The sequence below is a fragment of the Capra hircus genome, chromosome 13 (assembly GCF_001704415.2).
Source record: "Capra hircus breed San Clemente chromosome 13, ASM170441v1, whole genome shotgun sequence".
Taxonomy (NCBI): domain Eukaryota; kingdom Metazoa; phylum Chordata; class Mammalia; order Artiodactyla; family Bovidae; genus Capra; species Capra hircus.
In genome coordinates this window covers 60185150-60207418 of record NC_030820.1, presented here as the reverse complement: position 1 = coordinate 60207418, position 22269 = coordinate 60185150, and the positions used below count along the sequence as shown (strand labels likewise).

The following is a 22269-nucleotide window of genomic DNA, read 5'->3' as shown; positions in this document are numbered from 1 at the left end:
ATCCTCTACATAGAAAACCCTAAAGACTCCACCAGAAAATTAATCAATGAATTAATAGAGCTAATCAATGAATATAGTAAAGTTGCAGGATATGAAATTAACACTCAGAAATAACTTGCATTCCTATACACTGACAATGAGAAAACAGAAAAATTAAGGAAACTATCCCATTCACCATTGCAACAAAAAGAATAAAATACTTAGGAATAAATCTACCTAAAGAAACAAAAGGCCTATATATAGAAAACTATAAAACACTGATGAAAGAAATCAAAGAGGACACTAATAGATGGAGAAATATACCATGTTCATGGATTGGAAGAATCAATATAGTGAAAATGAGTATACTACCTAAAGCAATCTATAGATTCAATGCACTCCCTATTGAGGTACCAATGGTATTTTTCACAGAACTAGAACAAATAATTTCACAACTCGTATGGAAATACAAAAAATCTCAAATAGCCAAAGCAATTTTGAGAAAGAAGAATGGACCTGGAGGAATCCACCTGCCTGACTTCGGGCTATACTACAAAGCTGCAGGCATCAAGACAGTATGGTACTGGCACAAAGACAGAAATATAGATCAATGGAACAAAATAGAAAGCCCAGAGATAAATCCACGCACCTATGGACACTTTATCTTTGACAAAGGAAGGAAGAATATACAATGGCAAAAAGGCAATCTCTTTAACAAGTGGTGCTGGGAAAACTGGTCAACCACTTGTAAAAGAATGAAACTAGAACACTTCTACCACCATACACAAAAATAAATTCAAAATGGATTAAAGATCTAAATGTAAGACCAGAAACTATAAAACTCCTAGAGAAAAACATAGGCAAAATACTCTTTGACATAAATCACAGCAGGATCCTCTATGACCCACCTCCCAGAGTAATGGAAATAAAAGCAAAAATAAACAAATGGGACCTAATTAAACTTAAAAGGTTTTGCATAACAAAGGAAACTATAAGCAAGGTGAAAAGACAGCCTTCAGAATGTGAGAAAATAATAGCAAACAAAGCAACTGATGAAGAATTAATTTCAAAAATATACAAGCAGCTCATCAGCTCAATGCCAGAAAAATAAATGAATGAATCAAAAGATGGGCCAAGAACTGAACAAACATTTCTTCAAAGAAGACATACGGATGGCTAACACACATGAAAAGATGCTCAACATCACTCATTATCAGAGAAATGCAGATCAAAACCACAATGATGTACCATTGCACGCCGGTCAGAATGGCTGCTAACCAAAAGTCTACAAACAATAAATGCTGGAGAGGGTGTGGAGAAAAGGGAACGTTCTTACACTGTTGGTGGGAATGCAAACTAGTACAACCACCAAGGAGAACAGTGTGGAGATTCCTTTAAAAACTGGAAATAGAACTGCCATATGACCCAGCAATCCCACTGCTGGGCATACAAACTGAGGAAACCAGAATTGAAAAAGACACGTGCACCCCAATGTTAATCGCAGCACTGTTTACAATAGCCAGGACATGGAAGCAACCTAGATGTCCACTGGCAGACAAATGGGTAAGAAAGCTGTGATACATATACACAATGGAATATTACTCAGCCATTAAAAAGAATACATTTGAATCTGTTCTAATGAGGTGGATGAAACTGGAGCCTATTATACAGAGTAAAGTAAGTGAGAATGAAAAACATCAATACAGTATACTAATGCATATATATGGAATTTAGAAAGATGGTAATGATGACTCTATATGCGAGACAGCAAAGGAGACACAAATGTATAGAACAGTCTTTTGAACTCTGTGGGAGAAAGCGAGGATGGGATGATTTGAGAGAACAGCATTGAAACATGTACATTATCATATGCGAAACAGATCACCAGTCAGGTTTGATGCATGAAACAGGGTGCTCAGGGCTGGTGAACTGGGAAGACCCCGAGGGATGGGATGGGGAGGGAGCTGGGAGGAGGGTTCAGGATGGGGAACACATGTATACCCATGGCTGACTCATGTCAATGTATGGCAAAACCCACTACAATACTGTAAAGTAATTTAGCCTCCAATTAAAATAAATAAATTTTAAAAAAAGAAGAAAGTAAGAAAAAGCAGAGAGAAGACCTAAACAGACATTTATCCGAAAAAGACATACAGATTGCTAGCTAACAGACACATGAAAAGATGCTCAATATCCCTACTGATTATAGAAACGGAAATCAAAACTACAATGAGATATCACCTCACACCCATAAGAATGGCTGTTATCAAAAACCTACAAACAATAAATGCTGGGGAGGGTGTGGATAAAAGGGAACTCTCTTGCCCTGTTGGTGGGAATGTAAATTGATACAGCCACTATGGAAAACTGTATGGAGATTCCTTTAAAAATTAGGAATGAAAATATCATATGACTGAACAACCTATTACTGGGCATATAACCTGAGGTAATCATAATCAAAAAAGACACATGGACTCCAATGTACATTGTACCACTATTTACAATAGCCAGGACATGGAAGCAGCCTAGATGTCCAGTGACAGATGAATCGATAAGGAAGCTATGGTACATATAACACAATGGAATATTACTCAGACATAAAAAAGGGATGCCTTGAGTCAGTTCTAATGAGATGGATGAAACTAGAGCCTATTATACAGAGTGAAGTAAGTGAGAAAGAGAAAAATGAATATCATATATGAACGGATATACACAGAATGTAGAAAAATGGTACTGGTAACATATTTGCAGACCAGCAAAGGAGATGTAGACATAAAAACAGACTTGGGGGCACAGTGGGAGGAGAAGGTGGGATGAATTTAGAGAGTATCATTGAAGCATATACATTACCAGATGTGAAATAGATAGCCATTGGGAATTTGCTGTATGATACTCGTAACTCAGATCTGATGTTCTGTGACAACCTAGAGAGATGGAATGGGGTGGGAAGTGGGAGGGAGGTTCAAGAGGGAGAGGACTCATGTATACCTAAGGCTGATTCATGTTGATGTATAGCAGAAACTGAAACAATATTGTAAAGCAATTATCCTCCTATTAAAAAAATAAAGTAATAAAATTGCAAGAAAAAAATAACAATAGGAACAACAAACAAAACCTCGTTTGTTTCCCTTTTAGTAAGTGCCAGACAGCATTCTAAGCATTTTAAAATATTAACTCATTCAATAATCACAACAACTTCAAGAAGTAGCTTACTATTATTGACATTGTAGAGCTGAGAGCCATAGACAGAGAGATAAAGTTACTTATTCAAAAACCAAGGTGTAGCAAATAACAGAGCCTGGATTTGAATCCAGATGATGTTTATTATAGCTCCTATGTCCTTAACATTTTATGTCTTGTTACCATGGTTGTATAGCGATTAACCATCGTCATATCTTTCTCAGGAAGCATGAAGAATTTACCAAAAAGACAGATGATGGAGAAAGAAAAGAAATGTGAGAATAACGAAGGATTCTGCAGAAAGAAATGCAAAGCTGAAGAAGTTGAATTCCGCTACTGTTTAAGTGGCAAAATGTGCTGTATAAGTACATATTCAACCCTAATTACTTATCTAGAAAAGGAAACTGTTGACACAAAACATTTCCATACCACCTCAAGTCAACATGTTTACTGAAGGTTATCAACTTTGCCCCTTTTGAAAACCTTCCTGTCAAAATGTCAAAATTTTTTCATTATAAAATTTCATCCCAGCCTCCTCTGTCTGTCTTTTATACTATGAAGATTCATGATTCGAGAAGGAAAGCTGGGTTGGAACCATAGAATTTGGTGAAATGCTCCAGTCAAAAAAGCAAAGAAAATGATGTGATAGTTCAGTAGATGTAGAGTACAGAGGATGGGAAATTATATCTTGCTTGCTTACCACAGAGTGTGAAAAAGGCATGAGCAAGCACATCATGAAATCGAGTGTCTAGATGGCGACTAAAAAGGGTGTCAATACTCATTAACTATCAAGTCAATTAAACCATCAGTGACATGTTACTTCAGTTCAGTTCAGTCGCTCAGTCATGCCCGACTCTTTGCAACCCCATGAATTGCAGCACACCAGGCCTCCCTGTCCATCACCAACTCCCAGAGTTCACTCAGATTCACGTCCATTGAGTCAGTGATGCCATCCAGCCATCTCATCCTCTGTCGTCCCCTTCTCCTCCTACCCCCAATCCCTCCCAGCATCAGAGTCTTTTCCAATGAGTCAACTCTTAGCATGAGGTGGCCAGAGTACTGGAATTTCAGCTTTAGCATCATTCCTTCCAAAGAAATCCCAGGGCTGATCTCCTTCAGAATGGACTGGTTGGATCTCCTTGCAGTCCAAGCAAGGGACTCTCTTCTCCGACACCACAGTTCAAAAGCATCAATTCTTAGGTGCTCAGCCTTCTTCACAGTCCAACTCTCACATCCATACGTGACCACAGGAAAAACCATAGCCTTGACTAGACGGACCTTAGTCAGCAAAGTAATGTCTCTGCTTTTGAATATGCTATCTATGTTGGTCATAACTTTTCTTCCAAGGAGTAAGTGTCTTAATCTCATGGCTACAATCACCATCTGCAGTGATTTTGGAGCCCCAAAAAATAAAGTCTGGCACTGTTTCCACTGTTTCCCCATCTATTTCCCATGAAGTGATGGGACCGGATGCCATGATCTTCGTTTTCTGAATGTTGAGCTTTAAGCCAACTTTTTCGCTCTCCTCTTTCACTTTCATCAAGAGGCTTTTGAGTTCCTCTTCACTTTCTGCCATAAGGGTGGTGTCATCTGCATATCTGAGGTTATTGATATTTCTCCCGGCAATCTTGATTCCAGCTTGTGTTTCTTCCAGTCCAGCATTTCTCATGATGTACTCTGCATATAAGTTAAATAAGCAGGGTGACAATATACAGCCTTGATGTACTCCTTTTCCTATTTGGAACCAGTCTGTTGTTCCATGTCCAGTTCTAACTGTTGCTTCCTGACCTGCATATAGGTTTCTCAAGAGGCAGGTCAGGTGGTCTGATATTCCCATCTCTCTCAGAATTGTCCACAGTTTATTGTGATCCACACAGTCAAAGGCTTTGGCATGGTCAATAAAGTAGAAATAGATGTTTTTCTGGAACTCTCTTGCTTTTTTGATGATCCAGCAGATGTTGGCAATTTGATCTCTGGTTCCTCTGCCTTTTCTAAAACCAGCTTGAACATCAGGAAGTTCACGGTTCACATATTGTTGAAGCCTGGAACTTAGCACACACCAAATGGTTCAACATGATAGTTTCACATGTTGCTAAGGATGTGGAGGAACTGGAACATTTGTATGCTGCTGGTAGGTAAGTTGCTCAATCGTGTTTGATTCTTTGCAACCCCATGGACTGTAGCCTGCCAGGCTTCTCTGTGCATGGGGATTCTCCAGGCAAGAATAAGAGAGTTGGTTTCCATGCCCTCCTTCAGGGGGTCTTCCCAACCCAAGGATCAAACCTGGGTCTCCCACTTTGCAGGTGGATTCTTTACTGTCTGAGTCACCAGGGAAGCTGATAGGTATATAAATGAAAAATTCAACATATGCATTTCATATGCTTCACCATATATGGGTACATAACAGAAAGAAGTACACATGTGACCCAAAGGCATGTATAAGAATGTTCACAGAAGCATCATCTTAGCTGTATAGTACATTAAGAGAACAAGTACACTACATTACAGTGACAACTAATAGACTATTTCCCCACACAATAACGTGGCTCAATCTTGATAATACAATGATGAGTAAAGGAAACTATAATTCCCTTTTATATAGAGTTTAAAAAAAGAAAAATAGTTTTATGGTGTTAGAAATCAGGGTAGTACTAACTGTGCAAAGGAAAATGAAGTATTTATATGTTAGCAGTTTTATTTCTTAACCTGTGTTTTTGTTACATGGACGTGTTACTTTTGTGATAATTCATTAGACTATATGCTATATTTAGGACTTTTGCACTCTTTTATAGATATGTTGCCCTTCAATTAAAATGATTTTTAAAAGATTCAAGAAGGACTTCCCTGGTGGTCCAACGGTTAAGACTTTATGCTCCCAATGCAGGGGAATGCAGGTTCAATCCCTAGTTGGAGAACCTGATCCCACATGTCATGTGATGCCAAAAAATAAAAATAAAAAATAGCCAAGAGACCTAGGGTTATGGTCAGAATTCTCTGCATGACTATTCATATCATGCTGACTTCCTAATCTTATGGCTCTATTCTTTAAGGGTATAGTTTTCCTTCTGAAACTCCTCAGTATACAAGTTAGTTACACATCTGTCTAAGAGAGGAAGGCTCTATCCTACATCTTCTCAGTTAAGCCAAAGAAATAAACTTTGAAACTTCAATGTGTCAATATATCAAATATTTACCTCTCAGAAATTAAGGCCCCAAAGTGAATTATTAATAAAAATAGTGTATTTATCAAGATAAAAGACGGTCTGTAAAGAAAACCCTCTACTCCTACACAACACTATATAGAGCCTACAAATTCTTTCCCTCCTAGAAGTCATGCTTTTGCAATGCGATGTTGTATATCCTCTTATTTAGAGGTACCTACCAGACTGTGGTCTTGGGCAAGCGACTTACTGAGGCCAATGGGATGTTAACAAAAACAATGCAAGCATAAGTTTGAAAAGTTCTTGTATACCGAGTCTCAAGTTACTGCTGCACCCAAGACTCTGAAAGCACTCAGTAGAAGAATTCAAACAAATTAGATAAACTATCATCATAGTTTTTTATATTATATAAAACATGGTTTGTTTTAGTTATTTGAACCTATTTACAATAACTGCATGGAAGTCCTTCTTTGCTAAGTCCAATATTTTGCTTACTGTCTTATTTTTCTATGGCTACTTACAATAAACTTAGAAACTTAAGGCAATAAAAATTCTTTTTTTACAGTTACATTTTTCAGAAGTTCACAATGAATCCTACCAGGGTGAAATCAAAGTTTTGTCAGGGCTGAATTTCTTACTGGAACCCCTAAGAGATGCTGTTTCCTTGCACTTTCCATCTTTTACAGGCTTTCTACTTTCCTTGTCTTTATTGAATCTTAAAGGCATTAACAGTGAATCTTACCATATACTATTCTAAATTCTTATTCTGCCTTCTGCTTCTATGTTAAAGAACACACGACTATATCAGTCCCCCACTCCAGATAAACTAGTATTGTTTTCTTATTTTAAGATTGACTTATTATCAATCCTAATTCCATCTTAACTTAATTTCCATTTTTCTATGCCATGTAACACATCCACAGTTTATGTGGATTAGGTCACAGATATCTCTGGGAGAGCATTTTTCTGCCTACTAAAGTCCACATTCTAATCCCCAAAGATTTCATCTCACATGGAAAATAACTGAATTCCATATAAACTTCTTCCAAAATTTCAGTCCAATAAAGAATTAACAAAAGTTCACAAGTCTCATTACATACATGATCTAAATAATGTGTCATTGAGGCTCTGGGTATAAGACATCCTAGGGCACAATTCTTCTCCACCTATAAATCCATGAAAGTTAAGAAAGAATTACCTACTCCCCGGATACAGTGATGGGGTAGGCATAATATCAGTTATAAACATTCCAGTTCAAAGAAGAAGAAAATAAGAGCAAAAAAAAAAAAAAAAAAAGGAGTCAAAGATCCAAACCAATTTTGAAATCTCGCCAGGAAATCCATTTGTTTCAGTTCCTGGGAATAATCTTCAGGGTTTCAGCTCCTCTTTGCTAAAATCTCCACTCTTAAGAAGGAGAAGAGAAGATGGTGGAGGTGAAGGTGGATGTGGGTTACATCTCTCTTCACAGATGCATCAGGAATACACCTCCAGACACAGAAAATCTTGGCAGAATGCCAGCTAAGAGTGAGCAAGAATTCCTTCTGATCATTGGAAAGGAATATATAGATCCACGCAAAACTCAGTAGGATGAGGCGAGGAGGGGAAAAACAGCAGAGTGAGCAGGACTAGATCTGCTCCCAGGGAGTGGGAGAACTGAAGCAGGGGTCAAACCCCCACATTGGGACAATTGTTTGGGACAGTGCTGTGCTTAGTCACTCAGTTGTGTCCCACTCTTTGCGACCCTGTGGACTGTAGCCTGCCAGGCTCCTCTAGCCATGGGTATTCTCCAGGCAAGAATACTGGAGTGGGTTGCCATGCCCTCCTCCAGGGGATCTTCCCAACCCAGGGATTGAACCCAGGTCTCCCACACTGCAGGCGGATTCTTTACCATCTGAGCCACCAGGGAAGCCCTTGGGACAGTGGAGAAGCGCTTGAAGCCATTGGCGAGTGCAGCAGCGGATCATGTGAATGGAGCAAGAACCACACAGACAATCCTTGCCGCAGCCCTACATGCCCTGGACAGGGACAAAAATCCCTTGGAATGCACAGCAGCTGGGAGCTGGAGTATTAGGGATTGGAGAGCAATCCCAGGGAGAAGTCTGCTATTGACTGTGGGGAGATGGCCCAAGGGGGCATGAGGGAGGAGATGGCTGTGGGAAATGCCTTTGGAGGAAAGCCAGGCAAGGCAATAATGCTGAGTCATGTGCCGGAGGTGGAACCATCTATATTCTCTCTCTCTCCCCACAGCCAGCACCAACAGGTGACCAATAGAGAAAGACCCCAGAGAAGGTGGCCCTTTAAATGCCTGACATACTGAGCAATAGAAAAGGACCCCAGCCAGGGGTTCCCCTTTAAGTGCCTGATGCGCAAAGCAACAGAGAAGGACTGGTCAAAGAGGCCATTTGAACGCTACCTGCCAGAGGTTAGAAAAAAGACTCTAATGATGCCCTAGCTCCTGTGACAGAGGCCGCCGGTGTCCCTGCACACTTGGTGCCACCAGGGTCCCCATGATCCAAATAGCTGCACCACCTGCACACTCAATCCTCACTGGGACAGAGCTGCCAGGGGCTGGATAAAAAACTCTAATAGCACCATATGTCCTGTGAGAATTGCCACTGGCTCCCCAGCATACTTGAATTTGCCAGGTCCCTGTGATCCAAGCAGCCATGCCACCTCTACACTCAATCCCCACTGGGGCAGAGCTGCCAGAGCCTAGAAAAAGCCCTAAGAGCACCATTAACTCCTGTTCCCCTGGACATCAGCTCACCTGCATACCTGGCATTGCTAGGGTCCCTGTGATCCAAGCAGCTGTACCACCTCCATACCCAGTCGTCACTGGGGCAGACCCAAGTCCTCCAGCATAGCCTCAGGAGCAAACTCCTGTGGAAGACCCACATGCAGAGGTGGAGATAAAACCACAATTGAATCCCAGGGGCAGTATGGCTAAAGAAGAGGATCAAAAACATTACTGCCAGCTGTACAAGTTGTGGGTTCAATCCACATGATCAACTACTACTTTGTGTCTATGGAATATATAAAAGGACAATGAGAGTTCCCACAAAAGAAAAGACACTAGCTCTCACAGCTGTGGACGTTGGAGGCAAGAACAGGCAGTAGTAGGGCCAGATTAGAGTTGAGCTATCCCCACAGCAGGTCCAGAGACCAGCTGAGTATTGGAGGGCATCTTAGGGAGGTGGAGGTGAACTGTGACTCACAGTGAGGGAAAGGATGCTGACAGCTGAGATGTCAAAACAAATTATTATTATTATTATTATTATTATTATTATATTTTGATTTATTCTGTAGTTGGCTGTGGATTTTTTTCTTCTCTTCTTTTTCCCTCCTCTGTTGCTGTGGTTGTTGATTTTATGATTGCTATTAACTCTATGCTGTTGAGAACTTTTAAAAACAATTGCACTCTTTATTTCCTTTATATATATATAGAGTTGGTTCCAAGAGTTTTTTCTTCTCTTTATTTAAAGCATTTTTTGCTTCGTTTTTCTTATTGTTCTGTTCTTGCAATAGTAACTCTTTAATACATATACATCTTTGTATATAATTCTATTTAACTTTGCTTTTCTGTTTTTTCTTTCTTTTCTTCTTTTTCTTTCTTCTTTTCACCATGTTTGTTAGTTTGTCTGGGTTTTTTGCTTTGTTCCCCAGTTGGCACTCTGCCTTGGTTTTTTTTCCGGTTTGTGTTTTAGTTAGTTTTGTTTTTACTTGATCAATATCATTTTCAGTTCCTTTTGCTCACTGGGTTACTCTCTTGTACTTTCTTCTCTTTAGATTGTTTTATGTAAATAATACATGTAATATATATATTTTAGAAAACTTATGAAATTTTGCCTAACTAAAAAATTTATGACATTTTGATTCTACTTGTTTGACTTAGGATGAATAGAATGTTAGATATCTAATTCTAAAAAAAAAAAACAGATCTACAACAAGCAACAAAGGTTTACTGTACAGAATAGAGAGCTATAGTCAATATCTTGTAATAACCTATAATGGAAAATAATTTCAAAAAATAATATATGTGTATATGTATAACTGAATCATCTTGCTGTGTACCTGAAACATTGTAAGTCAACTATACTTCAATAAAATATATAATTATATATAAATAAAATAAAGAATAAATATATATATTAAGATAAAAACCACACATAGGCTGAAAGTTAAAGGCTAGAAAAGATATTTTATGCAAATGATAACCAAAGACAGTAGAGGAGGCTCTATTTATATTAAAAAATATTAGACTTATAGTAAAAATTAGTCAAAGAGACTTAAGTGTTCACTACATAATGATAAGGGATAAATTAGTCAAAAAGATATGACTATAAATATATAATCACCCAACATTGTATTACAAAAATATTATCCCAGCTGAAGGTATACAGCAATACAATAATAGTAGAGATCTTAAATACCTCACTTTTTTCTGACCATTAAACGTAATTTTATTTTTCTGTAATTCAACACAACATTTATTTTATCCTTCAGTTCTTCCAGGGGCTAAACTCTTAAACCCAGATAATTTAGGTTCCTCTTGCCTCCCAGGGCTGTGCCTAAATTACAACTTGGGTCCATCTGCCCAACCCAGTTCTCTGGGAACAGGCTTCGCTTCTGTGTCCACAGCCTCTATAGCTCGGATGACTCCGCAAGGCACAGCAGTCTCAAACAGGCACTTTATACTCGTGTACTCCTGGTTGCGGTTTTCTGGACACTTCTGCAGTGGGTGCGCCTATGTCATGAAAGCTCTGCCAGGAGGAAAGGCTTTATAAATACTTCAGTTTTAATAGCAGATAGATCATCCAGACAGAAAATCAATAAGTAAACTGAATTTTATTAACATGACAGACCAGATGGACCAAATAGAACATTCCTTTCAACAACAGCAAAATAAATATTCTTTTTCAAAGGATTTAATTAATTAATTAATTAATTGGCTGCACTGAGTTGTCATTGCTATGTGCGGGCTTTCTCTGGTTGTAGCAAGTGGGCGCTACACTTCATTGCAGTGTGCAGGCTTCTCGCTGTGGTGGCTTCTCTCACTGCAGAGCACAGTCTTTAGGCATATGGGCTTCAGTAGTTACAGCACTTTGGCTCAGTAGTTGTGGCTTGTGGTTTCTGAGTGCTGTCTCAGTAGTTGTGGCTTAGTTGTTCTGTGGCATGTGGGGTCTTCCCAGACCAGGAATCAAACCTGTGTTCCCTACACTGGCAGGCAGACTCTTATCCATTGGACCCACCAGGGAAGCCCCAATAAATATTCATTTAAAGTGCATATGGCCTGATGTTGTACAGCAGAAACCCTTACAACATTGTAAAGCAATTATCCTCCAATTAAAAAATTTAAAATAAGGTTCATGTGGAACTTTCCCATGACAGATCAGCCATATGTTGGACCACAAAACAAGGCTCAACAGGTTCAAGAAAACAGAAATTATATCAGGTAGCTTTCTTGACAACAATGGAATAAAACTAGAATTAAGTAACAGGAGGAAAATTGGAAAACCCACAAGTAAATAGAAACTAAATACACATTCCTGAACAATCAATGGATCACAAAAGAAACCAAAAAGGAAATTAAAAAGTACCTAAGATAACCGAAAGTGGAAGCAAAACTTACCCAAACTCTTGGAATGCAGCAAAAACAGTACTAAGAGGAAAATTTATAGCACCAACTACTTACAGTAAGAAAAAAATATCTAAAATCAATTATATTCTTTATGGGTCATGGAACTGGGGAAAAAAAAAAAAACTAAGCCTAAAGCTAGCAGAAAGAAGGAAATAATAAAGATTATAGCAGAAATAAAAAAAGACTAGCAAGACAATAGAAAGTATTAACAAAATAAAGAGTTGGCTTTTTAAAAAACATAAACAAATACCAAAGTTTTGACTAAATTTAACCAAGAAGAAAAAAAGAGAAAGAGAAGACATATTATACCATACACAAAAAATCAACTCAAAATTAATCAGTGACTTAAATGTAAGACCTGAAACTGTAAAACTCTTAGAAGAAATCATAGTGGAAAGCTACATGAAATATTCTTGCAATAATTTTTTTGGATTTGACTTTAAATGCACAGGCAGCTAATGCAAAAATAAACAAGTGTGACTACATCAAACTAAAGAGTTTCTGCATAGCAAAGGAAACAATCAACCAAGTGAAAAGGCAATCTCCAGAATGGGAGAAATATTTGAAAATCATATATTCTTACTAGTAGCTGATATCCAAAATATGCAAAAAGCTCAAACAACTTAATATCAAAAAACAAACAAGACAATCAAAAAGTGGGCAGAAGACCTAAATAGACATTTCTCCAAAGAAGGCATACAGATGACCAATAGGCACATGAGAAGATACTCAACATCACAAATGATCAGAGAAAGGCAAATCAAAACTATAGGGAAATGTCACCTCATACCAGTCAGAACAGCCATCATCAAAAAAATCTAAAAATAATAAATGCTGGAGAGGGTATGGAGACAAGGGAATGGTTCTGCAGTGTTGGTGGAAATGTAAACTGCTACAACCACTATGGAGAATGTATGGAGGGTCCTCAAAAAATTAAAAATAGAGTTACTGTAGGATCCAGCTATTCCACTCCTGGCCTATATCCAGAAAAGATAAAAATTCTAATTCAAAAACATATATGGACCTCAATGTTCATAGCAACAGTATTTACAATAGTGAAGAGTTGGAAGCAACCTAAGTGACCATCAATAGAGGAATGGATAAAGAAGATGTGATATATATATACACACATATATGTATAATGGAATATATATCATAGAATATTATTCAGTCATAAAAAGAATGAAATATTGGCATTTGCAGCAACATGGGTGGTCCTAGAGATTATCATACTAAGTGAAGTAAATCAGATAGAGAAAGACAGATACATGACATCACTTATATGTGGAACCTAAAACGTGGTATAAATGAAATTATTTACAAAATAAAACAGACTCACGGCCATAAAAAACAAACTTATGGTTTCCAAGAAGAGAGTGTTGAGGAGGGATAAATTAGAAGTTTGGGATTAGCAGATGCACTCTCCTATGTATAAAATAAACAACCAACAAGGCTCTACTGTATAGCACAGGGAACTCTATTCAATATCCTGTAATAAACTATAATGCAAGAGATTATGAAAAAGAATGTATACAATGTATAACTGAATCACTTTGCTATATACCAGAAACTAACACAACACTGTAAATCAATTACACTTCAATACAAAAATGAGGTGGTGGATGTGTTAATTAACTTGATTATGTAAATATATATCACATCATCATGATTTGATATATCTTCTGAACTGAAATATTTGTTAAATATATTGATATATTATCTTAAATATATGTAATTTTTACTCATAAAAAAGTAAATAAATAACAAAATTCCTCATAAGGGAAAAAAGGAATGAATATATATGGCTTAGAGAGGGTAGAAGAACTGTTTAGGTGTTGCTTAGAGAAGCATAAGTCTGGTTTGCAAAAAGAACCTTCTCAGCACAAGGGGACACCTATGAAAAGGGCAAGGAACAGATTAATTTCCAAGAACACAAGTTGCTCGTGAGGTCCATGGGAGGAATTGAAAGGAAAACTACCAAAGTGGGCAGGAGATTATCATAAAGTATATTTAGAATTGATTCTTGCAATCACTGTACAGCTTTTGACAGTTTGGGAGGAAAAACAAAAGTGTCAGATTTGGGTTTTAGAAATGATTTCCTGGGGCTTCCCTGGTGGTCCAGTGGCTAAGACACCATGCTCAGGTTTGATCCCTGGTTAGAGAACCACTAGAGCCCATATGCTGCAACTAAGACCTGGCATAGCCGAATACTTTTTTTTTTTTTTTAAGAAATGATTCCCTGGCAACTGTATGGAAAGATTGGAGTGAGTCAAAAGCATAGTGGGAGATAAAGAGGTCAATAGGATGTAAATGTTATAGCATGTGCTCATTAATCTGTTAGGGCTGCCATAACAAAGGACCACAGACTGTGTGGTTTAAGCAACAAAAAATTTATCTTCTCACAATTCTGGAAGCTAAAAGTCTGAGTTAAAGATATCAGTGGGATTGTTTTCTTCTGAAGTCTCTCTCCTTGATTTGTAGATGTCATCTCCTTTCACTGGAAGGACTGATGCTGAAGCTGAAACTCCAACACTTTGGCCACCTGATGCGAAGAACTGACTCATTGGAAAAGACCCTGACTCTGGGAAAGATTGAAGGCAGGAGGAGAAAGGGACTGCAGAGGATGAGATGGTTGGATGGCATCACTGACTTGATGGACATGAGCTTGAGCAAGCTCTAGGAGATGGTGAAGGACAGGGAAGCCTGGCATGGGGCAGTCCATGGGGTCACAAAGAGTCTTGGACACAACTGAGCGGCTGAACTGAACTGAATCTCCTCTCTGTACCTTTTCATGGTTTTCCTTCTCTGGTGTGTCTGTTTCCTAATCTCATCTTCTTATAAAAATGCCATTCGTTTGGATTAAGACTTGGCCTGTGGTGGTTTAGTTACTAAGTAGTGTCCCACTCTTGTGACCCCAAGGCTATGTAGCCTGCAGGTTCCTTTGTCCATGGGATTCTCCAGGCAAGAATACTGGAGTGGGTTGCCATTTCCTTCTCCAGGGGATCTTCTTTACCTAGGAGTCAAACCCAGGTCTCCTGTACTGCAGGCAGATTCTTTACCAACTGAGCTATGAGGGAAGGCCCAGGACTCAGCCTAAGGATCTCAGTTTAACTTAATTAGCTCTTTAAATTTCCTGTTTATCTCATCTCCAAATGCGGTCCCATTCTGAGGTACTGGGGATTAGGACTTCAACATATGAATTATGAGGGGACAGGATTTGGCCCATGACAACTGTCAAGGAAAAATGACAGCTGAATTAGAATAGCAGTGGCAGGGATAGAGAATAGGCACTATGGAGGCAGACTTGGAAGGTCTTCGTGGCTGACATGATGAGTAGGGATGGGGAGCAGTGAGGAAGAAGGAGATATCTAGGATGTATTTTAGGATTATGGCTTGAGAACGTATGTTGAGAGCACTTTTCTCTTTCTCGGTCTCTTTTCATGCTTTATGTCTTTGCTCTCTAAGATGCCTCTTTTGAAGTCAGGGGTAAAGAATGGATTTTCATCATAATTTAAAGAGGGAAGAAGGCTTTAAGAGTTGAAAGGCATATAAAGTTTGAAAGATAGTGAAAGTATTAGTCACTCAGTCATGTCCCACTCTTTGTGACCCTATGAACTGTCGCCCGCCAGGCTCCATTGTCCATGGGATTCTCCAGGCAAGACTACTGGAGTGGGTTGCCATTCCCTTCCCCAGGGAATCTTTCCAACCCAGGTGTCAAACTCAGGTCTTTTGCCTTGCAGGCAGATTCTTTACCATCTGAGCCACCAGAAGACCTGGGTTCAATTCCTGGGTTGGGAAGATATAATAAAATAATTCCATTTGGGGGATGAACAAAGTGAGGAGTAAGGTGACTTAACACACTTGCATTTCCGCACAACCTTTTCATTTCTTTGGGACTGTGGATATGGAGTCATGTTTAATGTAACTCTCTAAGACTCCTAGGTCTACTTGTGGGCATAATTTCTCTTGTCAAAAAAATGAGTAAAAACTCTTAGTTCAAGAACAGGTAGCTTGTATTATCTGCAACCACTGGTGTAACCTGGGTTAGAATTGGTGTTTATTGGAATCATTGTGTCTGAGTAATCTGAGATCCAGTCTCTAAGCCACTCCCCAGATATCACAAGCATATCCTTTAAGGTTTGAGACATCAGTGTTATACTATTAGAGTGGGAGAAAATGAGAGAATTGAAGTGAAAGTACTCTGAGAAACGAGTTGAAGGATTAAAGGCTGCCATTATTTGCTGATTGATGTACCTTGTCTTCAGACTGTATTCTCTAGATAATTCATGTCAACAGAGGCTAGGGATAATTTTCAGCTCTAGAACTGACTGGCATTGGCCTCTAAACTAAGACTGCCTACTACATAGGGACAACTTCCTCATTTACTGCAACTGGAAATTATTTCTATTTGTATCTGGATATACCATTTTGGGGCTTCCCAGGTGGCTCAGTGGTAAAGAACCCGCCTGCCAATGCAGGAGACTCAGAAGACTCTGGTTCAGTCTCTGGGTTGGGAAGATCCCCTGAAGGAGGAAATGGCAACTCATTCCAGTATTTTTGCCTGGACAATCCCATGGACAGAGGAGCCTAGTGGTCTATAGTCTATGGGGTTGCAAAGAGTTGGACATGATTGAGCAACTAAGCATGTAGGCTCACATACCATTTAGGGTTGGGTTTGTTACACATTTTAACCACAAAGTGAGTGAAGTGAAAGTTTCTCAGTCATGTCCAACTCTTTGGGACTCCATGGACTATACGGTCCGTGGAATTCTCCAGGACAGAATAATGGAGTGGGTAGCCTTTCCCTTCTCGAGGGGATCTTCCCAACCCAGGGATTGAACCCAGGTCTCCTGCATTGCAGGCAGATCCTTTTCCAGCTGAGCCACAAGGAAAGCCCAAGAATACTGGTGTGGGTATCCTATCCCTTCTCCAGCGGATCTTCCTGACCCAGTAATCGCACTGGGGTGTCCTGCATTGCAAGAGGATTCTTTACCAACTGAGCCATCAGGGAAGCCCCTCGAACCACAAGGAGGCTCACAAAGCTCTTCCTTTCATGACACCTTCTATATTAATGAAGTAGATTCTGGGTGGAAAGAGTAAAGGGAAGCTTTTCTTACTGCAGCAAAGATTTTTCCACCTTGAGGAAGCATAATGTCTGAGTTCAGGTATCATGGGTTGAAAGTCTTGCTACTAAGCTGCTTTTTTGTGCCACTTGGAGCAAGTCATTTAAACTCTCTGTGACTTAGTTTCCTCTTCTGGCCAAAGGACACAATACTACTTCTTACTTCGTGGAGCTAGTGCTAGGGCAAATTGAGGTTATACAGTAAAGTGTTTAGGACAAGTTCTTCCACACTGTTGTTCTCTGTAAACTTTGAGGAATTTTGGTTGGTGTTGTTTAATTAGTTTTCTTTTTCTTCGTTTATTGTTTTTTTACTATTTTCCCCTTCCACTTGGTTGGGGCCTGAGTAGTTGTCTCTTGTGCAGAGGGCGTTCCCGTCTTTTGACAGCCAAGTGTAATTAGGGGGTTGGAGTAAGGGGTAAATTCCAAGAGAGAGACAATGAGACAGAGCCTCAGGCTAAACATCGAGCTAAGGCGGCAAAGGGCTTCCCTCATGGCTCAGAGAGTAAAGAATCTGCCTGCAGTGCAGGATACCTGGATTTGATCTCTGGGTTGGGAAGATCCCCTGGAGAAGGGAATGTCTACCCACTCCAATATTTTTTTTCTAGAGAATTCCATAGACAGAGGAGACTGGCCAACTATGGTCTGTGGGGTCGCAAAGAGTCAGACACGACTGAAAGACTAACACTTTCACTTTCACAAAGAGGCAAAAGACTTCTGGCCTATCTCAACAATCCAGGATGAGACATTAAATAAAGACGTGTGATCAAAGTGAAATTTGCCTTAACCTGGAGCACTTCCACATTCAGAGACCTATAGCACCTGGTCAGAGGCTTAGGAATTCAAGATTCAGATTCTATGAAACTGGTTTACCATGAGAACTGATTTCCTGTGACAGCCTAGGCTAGAAGCTAAAATGTTAGGCTATAGAGGACTAGCAAGACAGAAACAAATGATAGCTAGAATGAGCATATATTTTTTAATGGATCAGGTAAGGACCCAGTCTCCTTAGATACTAAGGATCTAAGGACCATGTAGGTGACCTGTATACCCATCTTACTGACTCATTGAAATGGTGCCAAAATCCTCTTGTCACAAGTCATAAATTCATACTTAGTGGTACTTGCCATAATCCTATATGGTGTCTCTTCTTTTATGACAAGTTTTGATGATTTATGCTTTATAGGGATGCAGCAAAGCTTTCTTAACCCACATTTTTCTTTCTTCTTCTCATTTTCTTCGCAACTTTTCCTGCAATTGCCAGTTCCATAACTACACTTTCTGGTCCATCCATCTATCAAAAATAAACAAAGAGATGAATAAGCACATACATGAAAAAGTAAAGACTATTATACTAACTGGTATACGATTACACATTGGTAATTGTAGCAATAATGGTTACAATGAACTATTGAAATGTAATGGCATCTTTGGGACTATCAAGCTTTTATTGGACTTTATTTTTATGCTTAGGGTATTTCTATCTCTAGAAATATCATTTTTCAGTATCATCAACACTAGTTCCTCATTTTTCCCAAATCTAGGTATTTGTCAAGGAATGAAACTATGCCTTCAATTATCTTCTTTGTTTTCTTCTTCTTCTTCTCTCCATTCATTATTCACTCAACAATGATTTTGTTGAGCACCTATCATGTGCCAGACACTTTTAGGTTCATGTCTTAGATGATGTCTAGAGCAGTACATTGAACACTGAATGACCAGTTTATGTGGATGATCAGAAAGCAGATCTTCTGAGCTTTACATAGGTCAATAGAACACAGAGTATAGACTCAGCTTCCTCAGCACATTAAGTTCAGTTGAGAGATCATAGTATCTTGTTTCAAATTATGATTACCTCTTTTTTTTTTCTCCAGACTCCTCTATTAAGAGATAACTCTGAATTATTTCTTTCTCACTAGACCATTTGGACTGGAAAAAAAATTAGGATCAGGATGACTGTACTCTCTCATCTACTCTAATTGCCCTCACCAGAGTTTAAGCAGGCAGAAGCCAACTCAGGGTTCAGTTCAGTCCGGTTCTGTTCAGTTGCTCAGTCGTGTCCGACTCTTTGCCACCCCATGGACTGCAGCATGCCAGGCTTCCCTGTCCATCACCAACTCCCAGAGCTTACTCAAACTCATGTCCACCAAGTTGGTGATGACATCCAACCATCTCATCTTCTCTCATCCCCTTCTCCTCCCACCTTCAGTCTTTCCCAGCATTAGGGTCTTTACAAATGAGTCAGTTCTTTGCATCAGGTGGCCAAAGTATTGGAGTTACAGCTTCAGCATCAGTCCTTCCAATGAACATTCAGGACTGATTTCCTTAAGGATTGACTGGTTGGATCTCCTCCCCGTCCAAGGGACTCTTAAGAGTCTTCTCCAACACCACAGTTCAAAAGCTGCACTCAATATGCCAGCAAATTTGGAAAACTCAGCAGTGGCCACAGGACTGGAAAAGGTCAATTTTCATTCCAATTCCAAAGAAAGGCAATGCCAAAGAATGTTCAAACTACCACACAATTGCACTCATCTCACATGCTAGCAAAGTAATTGCTCAAAATTCTCCAAGCCAGGCTTCAACAGTACGTGAACCATGAACTTCCAGGTGTTCAAGCTGAATTTAGAAAAGGCAGGGGAACCAGAGATCAACTTGCCAATATCCGTTGGATCATTGAAAAAGCAAGAGAGTTCCAGAAAACATCTATTTCTACTTTATCAACTATGCCAAAGCCTTTGACAGTGTGGGTCACAACAAACTGTGGAAAATTCTTAAAGAGTTGGGAATACCAGACCATCTGACCTGCCTCTTGAGAAATCTGTATGCAAGTCAAGAAGCAACATTAGGACTGGACATGGAACAACAGACAGGTTCCAAATCAGGAAAGGAGTATGTCAAGGCTGTATATTGTCACCCTGCTTATTTAACTTATATGCAGAGTGAAGTGAAGTGAAGTGAAGTTGCTCAGTCGTGTCCAACTCCTTGTGACCCCATGGACTGTAGCCTACCAGGTTCCTCTGTCCAATGGGATTTTGCAGGCAATAGTACTGGAGCGGATTGCCATTTCCCTCTTCAGGGGGTCTTCCAAACCCAGGGATTGAATCCAGGTCTTCCACATTGTAGACAGATGCTTAACCGTCTGAGCCACCAGGGAAGTCCTTATATGCCGAGTACATCATGTGAAATGATGGGCTGGATGAAGCACAAGCTGGAATCAAGATTGCCGGGAGAAATATCAACTTAGGGTTAGCCCATGATTATCTTCTTTTGCTTCTACAATAACTGAGTGGTTGACAAACATTTTCAGTTTGAAAAGCTGATTCAAGAGAGGATGCAACTTCCAATAGCAATGACCAAAAGAGAAATCATGAAATTAAAATCATAAACTTTAGAATCCCTTGGAAGCCTAAGTAGAAAACATTTTTTATTGGAAAATCATTCACCACTTGACCATAAAGTCTGTTGTACTACTATTAGAGTGCTTTGGCCATATTCAATCCAGAATCCAGGATCCTCTGTCCTAGTCTAAGCTCCACACCTTGAGCTTATTTTACAAATCTGTAGACATCCAACATCGACCTACAAAATTTACACTATACACACTAAGACAAGAGTAAGACGCCTCTTCTGATTGATTCAAATGAGCATTCAAAGCCAAACAACAATGGAGAGACAAAGGAAAAGGACTGGTTACTGCAAGAGGTGGTATAAAAGTGATAGATACCTAAGATAAGAACCTGTTGACATTTGGGATAAGGATATTAAGGACATTAGGGATTTGGGGGTTGCTTTTGCATGTGGAAGGGACTTCATTCAAGAAACATTGGCCTCTATTGATATTTTCCAGGTTCCCTAATGAGAAGAACCATCATAGTCGAGGTGATAGATTGTCCTTATCATCAGTTCAGTTCAGTTCATTTCAGTCACTCAGTCATGTCCAACTCTTTGTGACCCCATGAATCTCAGCACGCCAGGCCTCCCTGTCCAGCACCAACTCCCAGAGTTCACTCAGATTCACGTCCATCGAGTCAGTGATGCCATCCAGCCATCTCATCCTCTGTCGTCCCCTTCTCCTCCTACCCCCAATCCCTCCCAGCATCAGAGTCTTTCCCAATGAGTCAACTCTTTGCATGAGGTGGCCAAAGTACTGGAGTTTCAGCTTTAGCATCATTCCTTCCAAAGAAATCCCAGGGCTGATCTCCTTCAGAATGGACTGGTTGGATCTCCTTGCAGTCCAAGGGACTCTCAAGAGTCTTCTCCAACACCACAGTTCAAAAGCATCAATTCTTTGGCGCTCAGCCTTCTTCACAGTCCAACTCTCACATCCATACATGACTACTGGAAAAACCATAGCCTTGACTAGATGGACCTTAGTCGGCAAAGTAATGTCTCTGCTTTTGAATATGCTATCTAGGTTGGTCATAACTTTTCTTCCAAGGAGCAAGCGTCTTTTAATTTCATGGCTGCAGTCACCATCTGCAGTGATTTTGGAGCCCCCCAAAAATAAAGTCTGACACTGTTTCCACTGTTTCCCCATCTATTTCCCATGAAGTGATGGGACCGGAAGCCATAGGGCATATTTATTATATGGCTTTTCACTGGATCTGAGCCATCCCTGTCCTTGCTCCCACACAGGCTTCTATGGATTGGACCCATTCTTACTCCCTTTTCCCTCCTCTTCATGGTCTGGTTACCTGCGGAAGCCTGATCCAGGACCACAAGGACAGCTACAGCCAAGAACAAGATTTTAACATATCCTGAGAGGGATAAGGAATGATCCAGCAGCATACTGAATGTGCTAAGGAAAGTAAATTTTCACTCTGTGTTTTATTGACTTGGGTACAGCTAAGTCATGGACAATAAATCAGACAAGAACAGCATGTTCCACTACCCGGACATGAGCCCATAAGTCAGCAGTGCCAGCTGATCATCCAGTGTTCAGAGTCCTTCTCTAGATGCCATCTGGGAAGGTGGAAGGCATTAGCAGAGAACACATAAGTCCTACAAAAGACTATGGCATTGTGGAGACAATGGACCTTCCAAGAAGCCTTTCCCATTCCTTTACTTGAGTAGTTGAGCCTCCTCCCTTATATTCTCACAACCTCTCTGCTTCTTTTTTTTTCCCCCTGAGGAAGTGGAATCAGTTGGCACTAAGTATTTTTCTAATTCATCTTTATTGGGCAGCACTGGCA

At 39.7% G+C, this 22269-nt stretch overlaps 1 protein-coding gene across 1 annotated transcript; it reads right to left on the bottom strand.

Moving 5' to 3' along the window:
* Window positions 18142-21865, bottom strand: DEFB115 (defensin beta 115). Its single transcript, XM_018056865.1, has 2 exons — window positions 21772-21865; window positions 18142-18371 (listed from the first exon to the last, which is right to left on the bottom strand). The coding sequence occupies exons 1-2, from the start codon at window positions 21863-21865 to the stop codon at window positions 18142-18144; spliced, it is 324 nt and encodes a 107-aa protein (XP_017912354.1).

Coding starts and splice junctions, on each gene's coding strand:
- DEFB115 (XM_018056865.1), bottom strand. CDS start 21,865: ATGCTGCTGGATCATTCCTTATCCCTCTCAGGATATGTTAAAATCTTG. Junction 18,372..21,771: donor CCTGGATCAGGCTTCCGCAG/GTAACCAGACCA, acceptor TATTTTTGATAG/ATGGATGGACCAGAAAGTGT.